This window comes from Schistocerca serialis, chromosome 11 (genome assembly GCF_023864345.2).
Source record: "Schistocerca serialis cubense isolate TAMUIC-IGC-003099 chromosome 11, iqSchSeri2.2, whole genome shotgun sequence".
NCBI lineage: Eukaryota > Metazoa > Arthropoda > Insecta > Orthoptera > Acrididae > Schistocerca > Schistocerca serialis.
This window is the reverse complement of record NC_064648.1, coordinates 159953625-159972761: the sequence shown is the minus strand read 5'-3', so window position 1 is coordinate 159972761 and position 19137 is coordinate 159953625. Positions and strand designations below refer to the sequence as shown.

At 45.0% G+C, this 19137-nt stretch overlaps 1 protein-coding gene across 11 annotated transcripts in view; it reads left to right on the top strand.

Annotated features, from left to right (window-relative positions):
• Positions 1 to 19137, top strand: part of LOC126426744 (eukaryotic translation initiation factor 4 gamma 1-like) — a 656907-nt gene that overhangs the window by 112930 nt on the left and 524840 nt on the right. For 2 of the 11 annotated variants that reach the window (XM_050088728.1, XM_050088724.1), the window contains exon 1: positions 14805 to 15094. The exons of the other annotated variants lie outside the window; for them this stretch is intronic. In XM_050088728.1, the coding sequence (XP_049944685.1) occupies positions 15058 to 15094 (37 nt within the window). In that variant the 5' untranslated portion in view covers positions 14805 to 15057. Of the gene's footprint in view, positions 1 to 14804; positions 15095 to 19137 lie in introns of those variants that run through there. 11 annotated transcript variants of the gene reach the window in all.

The following is a 19137-nucleotide window of genomic DNA, read 5'->3' as shown; positions in this document are numbered from 1 at the left end:
CGTGTGTTTCATAGCCACAGCCGTGGCACATTTGTACACAGGGTGGTCAGAAACGGTCTCAAACGCTTGTAAGGATGCTGCTGGGTAGGTTGTCCTGAAAAATAATTCAAAGAAAAAATGTATTACGTTGCGCCATTTTCTAGCTAATTGGCACTGAAGCAAGTTAATCGGGCCGTTGCGCGCGCAAATTCAAGCGGCCCGCGGGAGACGGGATCCCCAGTGTATCGTTCGTTTGATCTTCTAAAACGGAGCAGCAGAGCGATACAAAAATTGGACTTGGGACGATAATAAGGCTCGAGCCCCAGCCGAAAGCTGAGCAGTATCGTACGCTATGGGAACAACTGACGCTAATATTGTATCTGGTGAGCCGCTCGAATTCTTGCGCTCAACGGCCTGATGCCTAACTTCAACGTTAATTAACTTTGAGACGGCGCGACGTATGGAGTTTCTTTCTTAAGAGTTGTTTCTCAGCACCACCTACGCTGCAACAGCCTTACACGCCTTTCAGACTGTTTCTGACCACCTGTTACACGTAGGTGGAAACTGTTTCTCCCTGTTACGGATTGCTGCGTTCCCAGAGGTATGTGGGGCTATGAGTATACGTGTAGGTCGCGCTGTTCCTGGGAAATGCGGTCGGTGGCCCGTGGTCGAATAGTTAGCGCTCAGTTGCAACCCAGGTACATTATGTGATCAAAAGTACCCGGACACCTGGCTGAAAACGCCCTTCATCCGTAATGCTGGAGTTCAGTATGGTGTTGGCCCACCATTAGCCTTGATGACGGCTTCCACTCTCGCAGGCATACGCCCAATCAGGTGCTGGAACGTTTCTTAGGAAATTGCAGCCCACACTTCACGGAGTGCTGCACTGAGGAGAGGTTTCGATGGCGGTCGCTGAGGTCTGGCACGAAGTCGGCGTTCCAAAACAGCCCAAATGTGTTCTATAGGATTTGGGTCAGGACTCTGTGCAGGGTAGTCCATTACAGGGATGTTATTGTCGTGAAACCTCTCCGCTACAGGCCGTGCATTATGAACAGGTGCTCGATCGTGTTGAAAGATGCAATCAGCTTCGCCTAATTGCTCTTCAACAGTGGGAAGCAAGTAGGTGTTTGAAACATCAATGTACGCCTGTGCTGTGATAGTGCCACGCAAAACAACAAGAGGGGTGCAAGCTCCCTCCATGAAAAACACCACCACAGCCTCCGAATTTTACTGCTGGCACTACACACGCTGGCAGATGACGTTCACCGGGCATTTGTCATACCCTCACTCTGCCATCGGATCGTCACATTGTGTACTGTGATTCATCACTCCACACAACGTTTTTCCACTGTTCAATCGTGCAGCGTTACGCTCCCTACACCAAGCGAGGCGTCGTTTGGCATTCACCGGCGTGACGTTTGGCTTATGAGCAGCCGCTCGACCGAGAAATCCAAGTTTTCTCACCTCCCGCCTAACTGTCATAGTACTTGCAATCGATCCCGATGCAGTTTGGAATTCCTGTGTGATGGTCTGGATAGATGACTGCCTACTACACATTACGACCCTCTTCACAAACTGTCGGCGGTCTCTGTCAGTCAACAGACGAGGTCGGCCTGTACGCTTTTGTGTTGTACGTGCCCCTTCACGTTTCCACTTCACTATCACATCGGAAACAGTGGGCCTAGGGATGTTTAGGAGTGTGGAAATTTCGCGTACAGACCTATAACGCAAGTGACACCCAATCACCTGACCAAGTTCGAAGTCCATGAGTTCCGCGGAGCGCCCCATTCTGCTCTCTCACGATGTCTTATCACTACTGAGGTCGCTGATTGGAGTACATGGCAGTAGGTGGCAGCACAATGCACCTAATATCAAAAACGTATGTTTTCTGTGGTGTACGGATACTTTTCATCCCATATTGTATGTATTTCCATACAAACTTGGTCATTACGCTTTTGTTATAACTCCTGAAAAGAAAACATAAACATCGGGAAGATGTGGTTCGAAAGGAGCTCCTTGTATCAGATCCGTGTCTGTCTCTTATTAAAGTAAAATGCTGCATATTTGTAGATTACTTACGTAACGCGACAGAACATTTTAATAAGCACTGTTTTCATAACACAGTTTCTGTGTAGGATACGTGACAGCCGTGGATCTTATTTGAAGGCAGTAACTTACATGCTCTTTATTATACTTTATTGTTCGTTGAAACTTGATAACAACCGTTACCAACTTTCGTATGTTCAGCACTGTGTAAGCAGGTTTTACTTTTTCCGCGAATCTATTTCGCAGTGTTATAAAGCTGAAGCAACGTTGTGCACATAACAGACAAGACGTTCGTACCTCATTTTACAGTATGCATTTTCATGCACAATGCGTTGTAAAAGATTCCGATCTTCGGTACAGTACTCAACCGCTTTGTGTGTCTTCAAACAGTGCCTGTTAAGTTGTAAAATACGAGTTAGCGCATTTCTACACACTTTCTTATGTGCAAGACTGTCAGCACGTGGGTTATCTTTATGTGGGTCCATTTTACGGGGTTACGCTGACGGAAGAACATAGCGCGTGTTAGAGAAGATGTCTGAAAACTGAGAAGTTTATATAACGTCCACAGCTCTGCGACACAGTCGCGGCGATACCCATACGAGTACTGTGCCAAGGGCCGTTGAAGTGCAGAGCAGGGAGTACTTTCCATGGCATCTCACGTCAGGGGTTCATCGCGTTCCATTTCCGTATGAAGTGTGGGGAGAATAAATTTGGTGCTTACTTCCTAAAGATAACAAATCTTACTGTGCAGATTTTTTAGTAGAGCACGAAAATTCTCTGTAGCCATAATGGTTCTCATATGCAAACCACAGTGGATGTACACTTTGTCTGGGCCTCACCCATAAGTCTTGTATAAAAATTTAAGGTGTTCCTCATTATTATTATTGTGGAATTAGTGGAAATTTAATTTTGGATTTAGTACTTTTTCTCATAAAAATTATTTTAAGAGTGTCCAAATTGTACTTCAGGAACTAATAACTCGCATTACTGATAGCCGGGCGCAGTGGCCGAACGGTTCTAGGCGCTACAGTCTGGAACCGCGCTGCCGCTACGGTCGCAGGTTCGAATCCTGCCTCGGGCATGGATATGTGTGATGTCCTTAGGTTAGTTAGGTTTAAGTAGTCCTAAGTTCTAGGGGGCTGATGATGACCTCGGCAGTTAAGTTCCACAATGCTCAGAGCCATTTGAACCATTACTGATACGGGATGTTCAAAAAGTCTCTCCGCAGTGCCGCATGCGTGTTGGCCGCGCGTGTCGTATGACGCAGTGAATATACCGAAATACAGTGAAATACAAGTTATTAATTTATTGAATTTTCATTTTTACTTACAAATGTTCACATTAAATGTTGAAGGTGTCCCCTCTGTTGTTGAATACACAATTCAATTCGTCTAATCACGTTTCCAAATACGAGGTGTAACATTTCTTCTTTAACCGAAGCAGTGAAAATGGATATTGCAGTTTTCAGTTCATCGATGGACGGTTTTTATAGACAGTCGCTCTCGCTCCACCCCAGAAGAAAAAGTCAGGTGGTGTTAGGTCAGGCGATCGTGGAGGCCAAAGTTCCTGTGAAATTATGGGATTGCCAAAAACATGAGCAAGCAGTGACATTGAAACGCGAGCTGTATGCGCGGTTCCACCGTCTTCTTGAAAACAACCGTTCAGTATTTCACTTAACACAAGTTCTCCTATGAATGGGAACAGAACATCACTGCACTATAGTTGTGCGTTTATTTCGTTGAAAAATATGGGCCCCCCCTATCCGAAGTCTAGAAATTTCAACTCAAACTCCTATTTTCACAGAATGAAGTTCAAAAATGGTTCAAATGGCTCTGAGCACTATGGGACTTAACTTCTGAGGTCATCAGTCCCCTAGAACTTAGAACTACTTAAACTTAACTAACCTAAGGACATCCCATGCCCGAGGCAGGATTCGAACCTGCGACCGTAACGGTCGCGCGGTTCTAGACTGTAGTCCCTAGGACCGCTCGGCCACTCCGGCCGGCTTAAGTAGTCAATGAAAAATACCATTTGTAATACTAGCGTTTAAAAAACTCTCGAAGATTCATTTTGTTCCATTTCCCGATTGCGGTCTAATAACTTAAAATGACGCAAGATAGGCAGAAAATCACACATGCAAACATCACCAAACATATTCATGTAAACAATGAGAATGAGAATAAATTCACGAAACGCGTTGTGCTAAGCATCAAAAACTAAGGAACTGATACAGTTTTCATTATTTCAATGATCAAAGGGCCTTGGTGTAAAATGATGGATATGACGACCTCTATATAAGAGTTCGGTACTTTTTGCAAGAAACTACGATGGTTGGAACTTTAATAGTGGCAACTGTATATTTACAGCTCGTACAAAATAGATACGTGTTCCAAAGTTTTACTGACCTTGAAAGTAGTCAACAACATTGTGTATAACCCGTTACCAGCTATGTGGGAGTAGTAGCATACTCTTAGCAGTGCCAGTTGTGTTGACAGTTCGAGCGGCGCGGTCTATTGCCTGACAAATTTGTAGGCAGTTCTGAAGCGAATGCCGTGAAGTGTGTCCTTCAGTTTATAAATCGAGTTGAACTCACGAGGGCTTAAGCGAGGGGAGTGCAGTAGGTGGTACAGCACTTAGCAGCCCCATCAGTCAAACAAATCAGTAACAGCTTGCACTGTACGTGCTTGAGCATTGTCCTGCAAAATGATGGTCAGGTCCTGGAGAAAGTGTCATCGCTTCTAAGCTGGTCGTAGGTTGTGTTCCAAAAATGAACAGCGTAGAAACAGAAGTGATGACACTTCCTGCAGGACCTGACCATCATTTTGCAGGACAATGCTCAAGCACGTACAGTGCAAGCTGTTAGTGATTTGTTTGACTGATGGGGCTGCTAAGTGCTATACCACCTACTGCACTCCCCTGACTTAAGTCCTCTCGAGTTCAACTCCATTTCTAAACTGAAGGAAACACTTCACGGCATTCGCTTCAGAACTGATACAATTTCGGCTGCCAATAGACCGCGCCGCTCGAACTGTCAACACAACTGGCACTGCTAAGAGTATCCTACGACTTCCACATCGCTGGCAACGGGTTATACACAATGCTGGTGACTACTTTGACGGTCAGTAAAGGTTTGAAACACGTATCTGTTCTGTATGAGCTGTAAACAAGTCGTAGCCACTATTAAAGTTCCAACCCTCGTATTTACTTGTTAGAACCGGCAAGCTGTTAGTTAAGGGCTGCCACGTCTAAGTCATTTTTTGGATGTGGAACCTTTGGGAAACCAGCTCCACAAATGTCTCAGCATGCGCCGTGATTAGCCTCACCTTGTGTTAGCGCTTCTTACTTGAGCGATACCCAGGAGCACCGGCACCCAACGTTACAAAAGCGTTGCGATGCGCCGCTCGCAGCTCGCCTTTCTAACGGGTTCCAGGGGCAGCACTTTTTAATATTTCTCGTAATTATTGCCCGATTTTAAAGATTCCAAAGTGCTGTCATAATCTGCTCATATAGAGGAGTAATGTTATGTCCAAGATTTGATACACAAAGACAAGTACGACAGTTCGAAAATCTCTTTGTGTATCCTGTGGCGGCGTAACTCAAGGAGCATAAATTACCCACACTGTATTCATCCAGTATTCGCGAATGACAGCACTTGTATGTTAACCGGGGACCTAGAAACGACGGAGGGGCTCTGTCCCCGCCGCAGCCGCAGTGGTCCACAACCCCACGACGACTACCGCAGTCCACTTCACGCCTCCGTCGCCCCACACCGAACCCAGGGTTACTGTGCGGTTCGGCCCCCGGTGGACCCCGCAGGGAACGTCTCACACCAGACGAGTGTAGCTTCTGTGTTTGCATGGTAGAGTAATAGTGCTCTACGCGTACTAGTAGAACTTCTTTGCGCATCCGACATAGTGTAGCTGAGGCGGAATAAGCGGAACCAGCCCGCATTCGCCGAGGCAGGTGGGAAACCGCCTAAAAACCATGCACAGACTGTCCGGTTCACCGAACCTCGACACAAATGGCCGGCCGAAGTGGCCGTGCGGTTAAAGGCGCTGCAGTCTGGAACCGCAAGACCGCTACGGTCGCAGGTTCGAATCCTGCCTCGGGCATGGATGTTTGTGATGTCCTTAGGTTAGTTAGGTTTAACTAGTTCTAAGTTCTAGGGGACTAATGACCTCAGCAGTTGAGTCCCATAGTGCTCAGAGCCATTTGAACCTCGACACAAATGCGCCGGGCGGATTCGTGCCGGGGACCAGGCGCTCCTTCCCGCTCGGAAAGCCGTGCGTAAGAGCGGGCTATGACAGCACTTACAAGGGAACCTCCCCATCGCACCCCCCTCAGATTGAGTGGTAACTTGGCACAGTGGGTAGGTCTTGAAAAACTGAACACAGATCAATCGAGAAAACAGGAAGAAGTTGTGTGGAACTAAGCAAAATATACAAACTGAGTAGTCCATGAGCAAGATAGGCAACATCAAGAATAGTGTGAGCTCAGGAGCGCCGTGGTCCCGTGGTTGGCGTGAGCAGCTGCGGAACGAAAAGCCCTTGGTTCAAGTCTTCCCTCGAGTGAAAAGTTTTCTTTCTTTATTTTCGCAAAGCTATGATCCGTGCGATCGTTCATTGACGTCTCTGTTCACTGTAATAAGTTTAGTGTCTGTGTTTTGCGACCGCACCGCAAAACCGTGCGATTAGTAGACGAAAGGACGTGCCTCTCCAATAGGAACCGAAAACATTTGATCGCAAGGTCATAGGTCAACCGATTCCTCCACAGGAAAACACGTCTGATATATTCTATACGACACTGGTGACGGCATGTGCGTCACATGACAGGAATATGTTGTCGACCCACCTAACTTGTACACTTGGCGAATGGGTAAAAAGATTCTTCTACCTTGTTCGACAATCGTTCGATCCCTTAAGGAACTTTCCGATTCCTTACAGTTCGGAAAATATTCATTGACCTTGTTATTGAAGTCGCGAGCTACATTTGCTGGAGTCATATTGCCCACGGAATACATCTCACGTATTTAATGCACTCTCGTCCAAAGTAGTGAACAGTCTACTGCCAGCCAGGGAGCCTCGTTAGCAGGAATACTCTCTCTCCCGTGCGCTGTAGTCGACTGACGTCGTGTGTTTCGATGTTTGTTTAGGTGTAGCGTCTCCCCATACGACGGCGCAGTTACCTCGCATCGGACGGACGGACGGACAGATAATAATTGTCTGAAAATAGAAAGTTAAACTTTTCACTCGAGGGAAGACTTGAACCAAGGACCTCTCGTTCCGCAGCTGCTCACGCTAACCACGGGACCATGGCGCTCCTGTGCTCACAGTGTCCTTCATGTTGCCTATCTTGGGCATGGACTACTCAGTTTGTATATTTTGCTTATTTTTTTCATAGTTCCCCACAACTTCTTCCTGTTTTCTCGATTGATCTGCGTTCAGTTTTTCAAGGCCTATCCACTGTGCCAACTTATAACTCAATCTGAGGAGGGTGCTGTGGGGAGGTCCCCTTGTTTGAGGCGACTTGCAACAAACTTTACACATAATTTAAAACATTTACGAAACTTTTTCTAAGTGACATGCCTCCAAAAAAATCACAAAAGGATAAAACGTTTATCGCTTACTATGTTCTCCCTGTTGATGCAGTAGAACTGCAGCATCATGCTCGAAGTTTTGATGTATTTTTACTAATGCATTCGCAACACGTTGTTCCGGCAGCATCTACATATACCACTAAATGTATCAGAAAAATCATATCAGTGTACAACACTAAAGTGGAAAGTGGATGCAACGAGAGGAAGAGGTGGCGAGAGAATTGGGATGATGGACGCCATTAGAAGACGGCGAACGTACAAACACGTGAAGAATGCTCGGATGTCCAGAAAAGGACACGACGGACAGTATCGATATGAAACCTGTAATACGAGAGATACACTAAAGAAAAAGGCAGACACTATTAATGAATTTGTAAGTTTACAGTACGTATCATTTGTAACAGAATTGTTGTTAGTATTTCTAAATAGTTTAGCGCCTTGCACATTTAATCGTTGTGAACCGACTTTGTACAAATGTAAAATTAGAGAGATTCGAGCGCGCACGGAGGCTTTCAGACAGTCGTTCTTCCCGCGAACCATACGCGACTGGAACAGAAAAGGGAGGTAATGACAGTGGCACGTAAAGTGCCCTCCGCCACACACCGTTGGGCGGCTTGCGGAGTATAAATGTAGATGTAGATATAGATGTACCGTAGCAGATTTTATAAGTGGGAGAGTCCGATTCTTTAAAGGATGGCGGCAGGGGCTTTTTGGTGCTTCTAGATTTTTCACTTAATACCGGTTCTTGGTACTGAATAAGTAGGCTTTCACGGCATAATTGGCGTCTATCTTGGAGCCTCTACCAGTTCAGGTTTTTCAGGATACCCGTTGCGCTCTCTCGTCAGTCAAAAGAAAAAAAAAAACTGTCACCATTTCTGCTGCCTTTCTTTCTGCATTTCACTTTCCCTCGTTACTCCTATGGAGTGCGAATCCCACACACTTCCGCATTACCAGGCGTCTTCAACAGATATCTAGAATTTTTTTTATTTAGACGTCTTTGTTTGCTCTCATTCGATATTAGAAACTAATGCCATTGCTTTTCCCATTTCCCGAAATATTTGTGGAACTCTTATCTGGAATAGTTATTAGCTCTTTCACCGACATGTTGTTACTCATATCTTGAGATCTGGTTCGGAAATATTTTGAACTCGACTGATTTATCATTTCCCCCTTTTTGTCGAACACTTTCAGCAGTGTCAATCTTTGCTACTAGTACATGGTATATCAAGAAGAATAATCCGATTTGAGCCGGCCTCGGTGGCCGTGCGGTTCTAGGCGCTGCAATCCGGAACCGCGGGACTGCTACGGTCGCAGGTTCGAATCCTGCCTCGGGCATGGATGTGTGTGATGTCTTTAGGTTAGTTAGGTTTAAGTAGTTCTACGTTCTAGGGGACTGATGACCTAAGATGTTAAGTCCCATAGTGCTCAGAGCCATTTGAACCATTTTTAATCCGATTTGGCACGTCTCTATTTCTGAAACTAATAAACAATGAATTTTGTTTTTTGACGAAAGGGAAACTAAAAAAGTTTTTTTTCCCATATCTTTTCATAGGTGTTCAATATGTCCCGCTTCGGGTCCACGGCATATGTCAGTGCGGTATTCAAATTGTTCCCACACTGCAGGGAACATGTTTTGAGTTACAGCTTCCACAGCTGCTGTTATGCGGTGTCTCACTTCATTCATTGTTGTTGGCAACGGAGCGATTAATAAACCTGCACAATTAATAATCACATACAGTCAGGTCCGGTGACTTCGCAGGCCAGTAAAGTAAAGCTGAATCATTTGGTCCAGTGCGACCGATCCATCATTCAGTAATCCTTTGATTTAAAAATTCCCGCATTTCCAGATGCCAGTGTGACACGTAAAACTCGAGAGTATACTCTTTTCAACAGTACGTAGTTCACGCACATATCTCTAATAACATAATAGCTATGGTTTGTTTTTTAAATGCGATGATTCTTTATATATTGTGACACACAGTGTGTACAGCTATGACAGCCGGCTGCTTGTGTCACTTAGGTCATAAACCGACCGTTCTCATGTTAAAACGACGTTTACTTTGAGTTTTTTTTCTGTATTATTTGAGAAGAGAAAAAAAATCACTGCGTGTTATTTCTGACTAAAATGGATGCTAGGGCATCATTACAGCGTTCTTTTTGGTGAAAAATTCACGATCAGTTAACGAAGTGTGGGCAGGGGCGTTGTCGCGATGCAAAACCCGTGAAGTGTTTCACCACAAATCCGAGCGCTCCTACCGGATTGGTTCACGCAGACGCCGTGGACCTGTAACTGTCTGTCAAACTCGTGCAGCGCTATACCGTTAAAATGGAAGAAAAAAAAGCATTGGGCATAACCTTCGCATTTGAGCGCACTTGTCGAGCTTGCTACAGTGTTAGGGCCGCTCCACACGGGACACGGTGGGAAGCTCTTCTCCGCTGCGCAGCGCACTCAGCCTACACACGGCTCGCCTGCAGACAACGCCCCCTTCGTCGCCGCTTTGATCTGCCGCAGCTGCGGCGCCCCCGAGTTTCGGTCCTTTGTGGAGTCTGGCGACTAGGATCCTAGTCTTTCCACTTCTACGAGGGCTATCCACAAAGCACATTACGTTTTGGAATTAAAAATAAATAAAGTATTGGAAATTTTTTTTTATTATATACAGATGAAAGCCACACTTAAATACTACTTTTCTACATAGTTGCCATTTAAATTAAGGCACTTATCGTAGCGATGGACGAGCTCGGAAATTCCTTCGTCGCGAAATTCGGCCGCCTGCGCCTTCAGCCACGTGGTTAGCTCTTCTTGAAGCTGTCCGTCGTCATCAAAACACTGCACAGCCAACCACTTCTTCATTGCTGGGAATAAGTGGAAGTCGCTCGGTGCCAGGTCGGGACTGTACGGCGGATGAGGAAACAACTCCCACTTAAAAGATTCGACAACTTCACGAGTGGCATTTGCCGTGTGGGCCCGGGCGTTGTCGTCAATCGGCAAGATCTTTGAGCCCAACTTTGCCCTGCGCTTGTTTTGTATTGCTCTCCTGAGGTTGTGCAGAGTTTGGCAATACCTTTGAGGGTTTATTGTAGTGCCTCTTTCCAGGAAATCCACAAGAATCACATCTTTTCTGTCCCAAAAGACAGTCGCTATCACCTTCCTTGCCGACATTCTCTGCATGCATTTCTTGGGTTTTGGGGGGGAATTTGTGTGCCCCCACTGCATTGACTGCAATTTTGTCTCGCAGTTCACACGCTTAACCCATGTTTCGTCACCAGTAACGATGCGATCGAGTAATGAGTGGCCATCTTTCTCGTAAGCGTCCAAATACGTTAACGCTGCAGCCACTCGCTGATTTTTGTGAATCTCTGTCAAGATTTTTGGTATCGATCTTGCACAAAACTTGTGGTCATCAAGCTTTTCGCTAATGATTTCGTGCAACAAACTTCGTGAAATTTGTGGAAAACTCGTAGAGACTTCTGTTACTGTGAAATTACGGTTTTCACGGACCGCGGCATCGACTTTTTCGACATGTTCGGTAGTCACTATGCTGGGTCTTCCACTTCGCTCTTCGCCGTGAACGTCAGTTCGGCCATTTTTAAATTTTATGACCCATTGACGCACTCCACCTTCAGTGATTATGTTGTTCCCATACACTTCACAAAGCTGCCGATAGATTTCTATCGGTGTACAGTTTTTTGCAGTCATAAACCTTATTACAGCACGCACTTCACACTTCGCGGCATTTTCAATTAACGCTGACATTTCAAACCGTCACAGTAACTCAACAGAGTACAGCACGAACCTCTCACTAGCACGGCAGGATGCCGACTGAGCGGCGGAATGCCATGACACCAAGATGAGCGCGCTAGCCCCGCCCCTAACGGACACAAACGAAAACGTAATGTACTTTGTGGGTAGCCCTCGTATTACTGAACAACGAAATCAAGAAGAGGCCATTCATCGAAGGAAGAACGGTCGTGTCATCTAGTGACTGTGGGACACTCCACGAAGTCTGTTCGAAATATACCACAACATCCGTAATTTCACGCCAGTTGGAACAAAATGCGGGAGACATCCATGCACACGGCCGCGTTTAAAGTGTAACTGCCTCAAGTTTCATTTTTGTATGTCTGTTAGTTATTGTTCACTGCTGCATTGAGTAGAACTTTGTGTCGCACTGTTTCCGAATTTCGAGATGGCAGAGTTTGAGAAGGAACGCGTCTATATTAAATTTTGGTGAAACTCAGGAAAACCTTTTCAGAGACACACCAAATGATGCAGGAAGCCAGCGCTGATGGATGCTTAAGCCTACTCGGTGTTGAGAATGGTTCACACGGTTTGAAAATGGCCGGACGGAAGTTAAGGAATACCGTCCATCAGGATGCCCTTCGACGTGTACCGACGACGCTCGTATCAGGAACGTCAACGAAATGGTGCGTGCCAATCGAAGACTGACTGTCTGAGAGACTGCAGAAGAATTTAACATTTCGGTTCGATCATGCCGTGAAATCCTGAGACAGCAACATGGAATGCATCGTGTTGCAGCCAATTTCGTCCCACTACCCACAAATCAAGACCAGAAAGACATTCGGCTCACAATCTGTGAGGAAAAAAATGGTTCAAATGGCTGTGAGCACTATGGGACTTAACTTCTGAGGTCATCAGTCCCCTAGAACTTAGAACTACTTAAACCTAACTAACCTAAGGACATCACATACATCCATGCCCGAGGCAGGATTCGAACTTGCGACCGTAGTGGTCGCGCGGTTCCAGACTGAAGCGCCTAGAACCGCTCGGCCACAGCGGCCGGCATTTTTGAACACACGTCGCATTCTGACCACGTTTTCTCAGTATAGTTGCTGGCCATGTGTGATTCGTACCAAAGCAAATTGACGATAGACCAAATAGAAGATGGCCACGTTGGTCTGTGTTCAAGGGTTCATTGTTTCACCGTAAATTAATTGCCAGTGAAATTAAATTTCCTCAAAGCAGGCTGATTTATGAAGTTTTTGATTACTTCCCATAAAATCGTTGGCGATCAACGTTTCGGTATGTCATCTTTCTTACTGCCCTAACACGGAGACAATTTTTTTTTTCTTCAAGGAGTTTTCAGATATGGTCTCTGTAGGGCTAGAAGATATATTGAGTGTATTTTTGGCATTCTTGCTAGACTGCAGTTTTTTTGCTCAGCTTCTAATGTTTTTTTGTCGGCTTCTGATGTATCTCTGGAATTTTCTGAAGGTATTACAAAAAATAAAACAAAAAAACTTGCTGTGTGTTGCACAGTTTTGTTCGTGAGCAAGACATATACAGATTTGAAGACTCTTTGAGTAGTTGAGTGTTATATGAGATGTCAAGAGAGTGAGTGACTCTCACCATCTGTCGTCATCTGTGAAGAACGTTTGCCTCCAACGTCCGGTGAAAACTTTAATTTTCTGCGGTTTACCCGAATACTCTTCACAGGCCATGTTGCATATCGATGGATGTTTTCCCAGCTTCACAAATGAAATCATCTCTATTGACTTCCCCCTCTAGTCAACAGTATGACCTCACGACCGTGCCACCAAATAACAGAGCAGCGGCCCCAATAAGTCACCACAAAAGCACGTCCATTTAAACCAGGGTTGTCCAACTCGCGGGCCGCATGAGGCCGAAGCAAGTATAAATGCGTCCCAAGAAGTATGTCACACGGTCGGTAAAAAATAAAAAGATGAAATTCCGTTTATGAGTAGCTCCGTGTGAAGGCAGCATTAGCGATCTAGAAGGTATCTACATGGAGAATAGAGCCTTAGTTTCTGCTTAATGTCTGCGTACGCATGATATCACACGGTGCATTAATTATGCATCGTTGTTCACTCGATCTCAGCGATTCCGGAGCAACCCCCATTCGCAGATGGTTTCGCTTGAAACTCAACAATTTTTGAACCAGTTTTGCTGTCACACGTTTCATACCGTAAACATGCGAAAAAATTTCAGGACATGCGTCAGTTGTTATGCCAACATCATCAGCGACTTTTCTGATTGTGATTCGGCGAACTTCACAACCATTTCCTACAGTTTTTTCCACGATTTTATGTCTTGATGATGTGCTGGGGTTCCTAAGGTGCTCATCTTCAACGTCTTGCTGGCCTCGGAGACGCTTATAGCGCTCGTAAACACTTGCGTCAAGCGTAGCAGACTAACCGAAAGCCGTATTTTTAACATTTCTAAACCTTTGCTGCGTCTTTTTCTTATGCAAACATTAATGCAAATTCACTGATCCAATATTACAAAAAATAGATAATAGCCGGTACTGTGAAAACACGTGGAACATTTTTGACAGCCGAGAGCTAACAAACACTGTACAGAAGCTTTTCAGACATGTTCAGTAACACAGCGACGAAGAAATTGCGCGACTCGTACTAAAACAACACTTGAAATTACGAACTACCGTTCTAAAATGGGACGTACTAGTGATTTGTGAGCTGTCTCCGATGTAGGTTCCCTTTTCCATATATCTCCCAACAAAGCGAAATCTGCTTCTTGCCTGGGGCACATTAGACCCTTTATGTCAAATCATTTCGTTCCGTACGAGTTGATACACGCAGTTGCGTAAGGCAAGCATACCTACCATCATTCGTGCTGCCCATCATTGTATATGTTTAATTTACGTTCTTAGACATCGTTTACTTTTTGTCAGCTTAATATTACTTCCATTGAGGTCGGGCCGCTGCTGCAACTTCCGCCAGTGTGATTGTTGCCGATGCTGCTCAAGAATATCCGACAGTTTTCGTATTCTGCCTTCCTTCTGTGATTTGGAAGACAGCTCGTTTTTTAGAAGGCGGTGTCCGATTTGTTTAAACAGAAAATCATTTCGCCGATTACGCTTACAATTGCGGCAGAACCCAAATGGAAAACAAAAAAAAAGCGCAGTAGTAGGTTTATTTCCGAGTGTTACGTGGCTCACGTGGACGCTCTTGTGGTGAGTAGACAGGTTTGCTGGAAGGGAGGCGCAGGTACGCTAGAAGGCGGTGAGTCCCGGGACCGCAGCTTAGCGCCGAGCGGCGCTTAATTCCGCTTCCCCCCGTGCTCGTAGCCGCGCGCTATTGGACGCCTCCGCTCCCCTCCCGGCGCCGCTGGCTCGGCCCGGCTGCTAGCTCGCGTGCTGCTTACGTGTGCCGTGTGGACGATCTTATAACCTAGCAACGCGGCTGCCACGTTAACAAACCAGACGGGTTCCGCGAGCCGCTTCTGCCGTCGCGAAATCACTGTCCGACGAGGCGGAAACACGTATTGTGCGCACCACAGTGTAAAGAACCGAAGAAAGATAAGTGTCCGAAGAAAGTGGCACAGGAAGATTCAAAATAGTAAAAAAAACATCCGAGAGTAAAAAAAAAGTGTGTGAGTGTGTGTTTCGCAACCCCGGGGGACGTGTTGGAGTACCCCGGGATAAGTGAAGTTTTTGATGTTCTTCAGCGGTGACTTCTACGACGGCGCCGAAGGTAAAAGAAGTGGCACCGTATTTTGTGTACTATTAAGTATTTGGGTTTTGTAGTCTCATTATTAGTATTTCTGCAGGTGACACTGTGTGTGTGTGTGTGTGTGTGTGTGTGTGTGTGTGTTGTAATGATCGTGCTCTGGAAACAGATATTTGCTCCGCCTAACAAGTATGATTAGTAACTGCTGCCCAGTTTTGTGCGTGCGTTCTTCTGCTGTTGACGTTCTCGTGAATTCGGTGTGTTTTGTAAAAAACTATCTGCATCCCGTGCGTCTAAGTGTTTAAACCGTGTCAGCAAAATTAGCGCATTATTTTTCGTTAAGTTGTCCTGATACCTGTGCGATAGATATTGTCGTCTCTCTTCCCTCTCCTCCCTACGGTCAAATCTTATTCGCGATATGCAAGTTTCGTTAATGACGTAGTGATGTATGTATTGGATTTTTGGTATGTTTCAGAGAATTTGGCGCTGACGTTGATACGTGAATCTACTGTAGAATAACAACTGTGTCTTATAGCCGTATTGAACAACTTCTTTTTCTGCTTTGTATTTCATGTCTCTCACGTATAACAGTCGAGAGAGTATTGTTACGCACTTGTTTAATACACGAACAGCTTCGTCCTTAAGTTCGTTTCTATCAGGAAGAGCAATGCATGAGAATATCCCTGTTAAAATTCGTTTCGGGATCAACGTTCGCAGTTTTCTTTGAGAGCACAAAGGGAGCTGTCAGTGAAGTATATCTTGCGGTGTTGCTGTATTTCAAAGAAAACCGTCGCAGAATTGTTTGATACGCGATTCTCGTGTAACAGCTGTTTCGTCTGGCCACGTTTAGCGACATTTTTGCTTAGTCGCTCTTTGCGTATTCAGTTCGAATAGCAGGCAAGGTAATGTTACAGCTGACTAGTTTGATGCGTGAACGGTGTGTAACAGCTGTGCGTTGTAGCCGTGTCGGGCGACCATTTTTATTTCTCTCAGGAATAGCCGTGCGCCGCCGCTAGCGCCGTGGCGACAGTCAGGTGTCTCAATAGAGGCGAGAAGTGTGCCAACTGGCGCTGCTTTCGGCGGCTTCGGTTTATTTTACTTTTTTTTTGCTGTCTAGGTCGCGTGCTGCGACACGCTCTTTGTGCGGCTTTTCGGCTCGGACGGCCCCACATCGTGTCCTGCGGAACGTACCATATGTCGGCGCATTTCGTCCTAGGTCACGGACGTTTAAAGGCTGCCGGCAGAGCCTTGTCCTTGTGTGGATCTGCTACGCAACCGCCCCCTCCCCCCCCCCCCCATTTCGCTGTGCATCAGATAATTGTCGTCTCATCTTTTTCCCTTGCCTCCCCGCCCTCGGGCTGAAAATTGCAGTCGTGGGCGGAAATTGTGTTACGTAGGCTCCTGCGGATGACGTAACACCTCGCGAAAGTTGTGCAGTCGCGGCGCAAATTCCACGCAGGCAAAAAGGTCAAAGTCTTGAGTTAAGATTACGTTTTGAATCTGCTACCTCCATATTTACTGGGCATACCACCATGAATTGCGTGCCAGCGGGTACTTAGCGTGTGGATTTTCTTCCCATTCCACTGCGTGTGGAGCGGGGAAAAAAAAAAACGACTTCTTAAATGGCACTGCCCGTGATTTTGTCCTCACGGTCCCTAGGGCAGGTTGAAGAACACGTCAAGATTCCTATCTTAATAATGGTTACTGAAATGTACATCGGTAATCATCGTGTTCAAGCTGGAAGCTCCTATTGACGTTTCTTCCATATTTGCGAATTAATTTTGGGTTTTTAAACTCCTCGTTGTGCAAAACACAATTTTTTTTTCTTTTTTTTTTTCTTTGTTAACTCAAACATGTTTTGACACCTATGTGTTTGTTATCTTTCGCGAGTCTTCATTTATTTCTGAAACCACATAAATTTTGAAAGTTCATAGTTTCACCGCATGTCATTTTTTCCGTCTTATTGTGGATTGTTGCTGTTTTATCTTTTTCTGTTGTAATTATATACAGTATTCTCCACTTCCTCTTACAGGCGCGACATAAAAACAAAGCGATCTGTAGAAACCTACTTTCACTATTAATGAAGTTGCAGAAATAAATTCCGAGACCCACAAAAACTGATAATTGTGTCTCGGAACGTGTTGAGTAAACAGAAAGACATTCGGTTTTTACAGTAAGGGGAATTTAAGAAACCAAATTTCGTCCATAGGCCGTCGCGGGATAATTTGCAGGTATCTTCAAGAGTCTGTTCAAGTTTTTCACATTTCCGTGACGCTCGTCTTTCGATGATGCGTTCATATTTAGATTTATATATACTAAAGGTTAAATTTGTTTTATTTGCGTTATACAGTATATACGAGTGTCGCTCTGGAATTGCACCTAGTTGTCCTGTTTACACCAGTATGTCCGATTTTCGGCTTTCTCAAGCACGTTTCATTTAGACATTTCACTTTCACTTTTTTTTTTACGCGTATTTTTCGCTTATAGTGTTGCCTACTGCCTCTGTATCGTATCGCAGAAGCAAACGGCTGCTTAAGGTTAAACCTTGCGCCTTAAGAAGTTGTTTCTTACGTAACAGTAAGACTTTAATGTATCAACTATAATGTAGTAACAACCGTAATTACAAACAGTTCCTTAAAGAATCGAACTCCTGTAGAATGATACAAGTTTGCAGGTACGTTCAGTGTTATGTGTGAATACTGTCAGCGAAATATGTTGCGAGTTGAGTTAGCAGCGAAGAAGTAGTAAATTAAAACGACATACCTGAAACTAAACTATAATAAGCGATAAACAGGGTTCCTCTCACCATTATATTGTTGGTGTCAGTGAGTAATAATTTCGAAGAGGTTTGAAACCATCTGTAAAGTTGGTGGGAAGTCGCAGAGCACCGTCTTTCTCAAAGATTGGATGAATATACTCCGAGTAATTTGCGCGCTGTGAGTTAAATCTGCCTCTGTGCATGTACACAGCTTCTAACTGTACTTACTGTATTGTGTCAAACTACCAACTTGAGTTTACAGCTCTTGAATTCAATCAATAATGACACCCGCGCAGCGAAAAAGAAATGTAGCTAGTCTGATGTCGATCAGTTACGATCAATGATGTACGTATTGTTTCCCACTTCTTTTGTACCAGGCTCCGTTGATGTATCAGGATTTCTCCGCTGTTATCTTAGGAGGCGATGAACTACAGGTTTTTGTAAATCATGATTTGGTACAATAGCTGTATTGCACTTTATTAAAGCTACTAGTGTTTGTCGAACAAGTTACACTGGTTTCTATCAGATCACCGAAGTTAAGCGCTCTCGGGCGTGGCTAGCACTTGTATGGGTGACCGCCCCGTCTGCCGAGCGCTGTTGGCGGAGGTCCACTCGGCCCTTGTGAGGCAATTGTGTCTTGAGGATGACACGGCGGCCGGTCGGTGCCGTTGAACCTTCCGAGGCCTGTTCGGAGGGAGAGAATTTATTAGTTTGACCATTCCACTATGTACAAATCGTGTACTTGTATTCTGTCAGTCTGACTCATCACTGTGTGACGACCTAGATACAAATGATCATGACTGCATGCAAGCCCTATAATTAACATCGTCCTGTTCTTAGATTTTTCAAACCGACCACATCAAGTTAAGCCAGAAACTTCGTTTCTCCGCAGTTCCATTCTCCACCACGCCATTAGCTGCGCAACATAACCAACAGCTCTTCGGCATTCTTTTATATCACCAGATTTCAGATGCTGCTATTCCCTTATTGTCTGAACTGTTTCATCATCCACGTTTCGCACCCGTACAACGCTACACTCCGTACAAATAACTTCAGGGAAGACTTGCAAACACTTTAATATAAATTCAATGTTAAATAAATTTCTAATCTTCGGAAATGCTTTTCTGCCGTGGCCACTCTGCACTTGCTGCGCAAATAGCGGAATTCTTCTATTTATTTTAGTGTCTCATTTCCTAATCTAATTCCCTCAGTCTCGCCTGATATATTGCGACTACATTCAACTTCCCTTGCTTTTCTTTTCTTTATGTTCATGTTATAACATCAATTTACGCCATCAGCCAAACTCGAA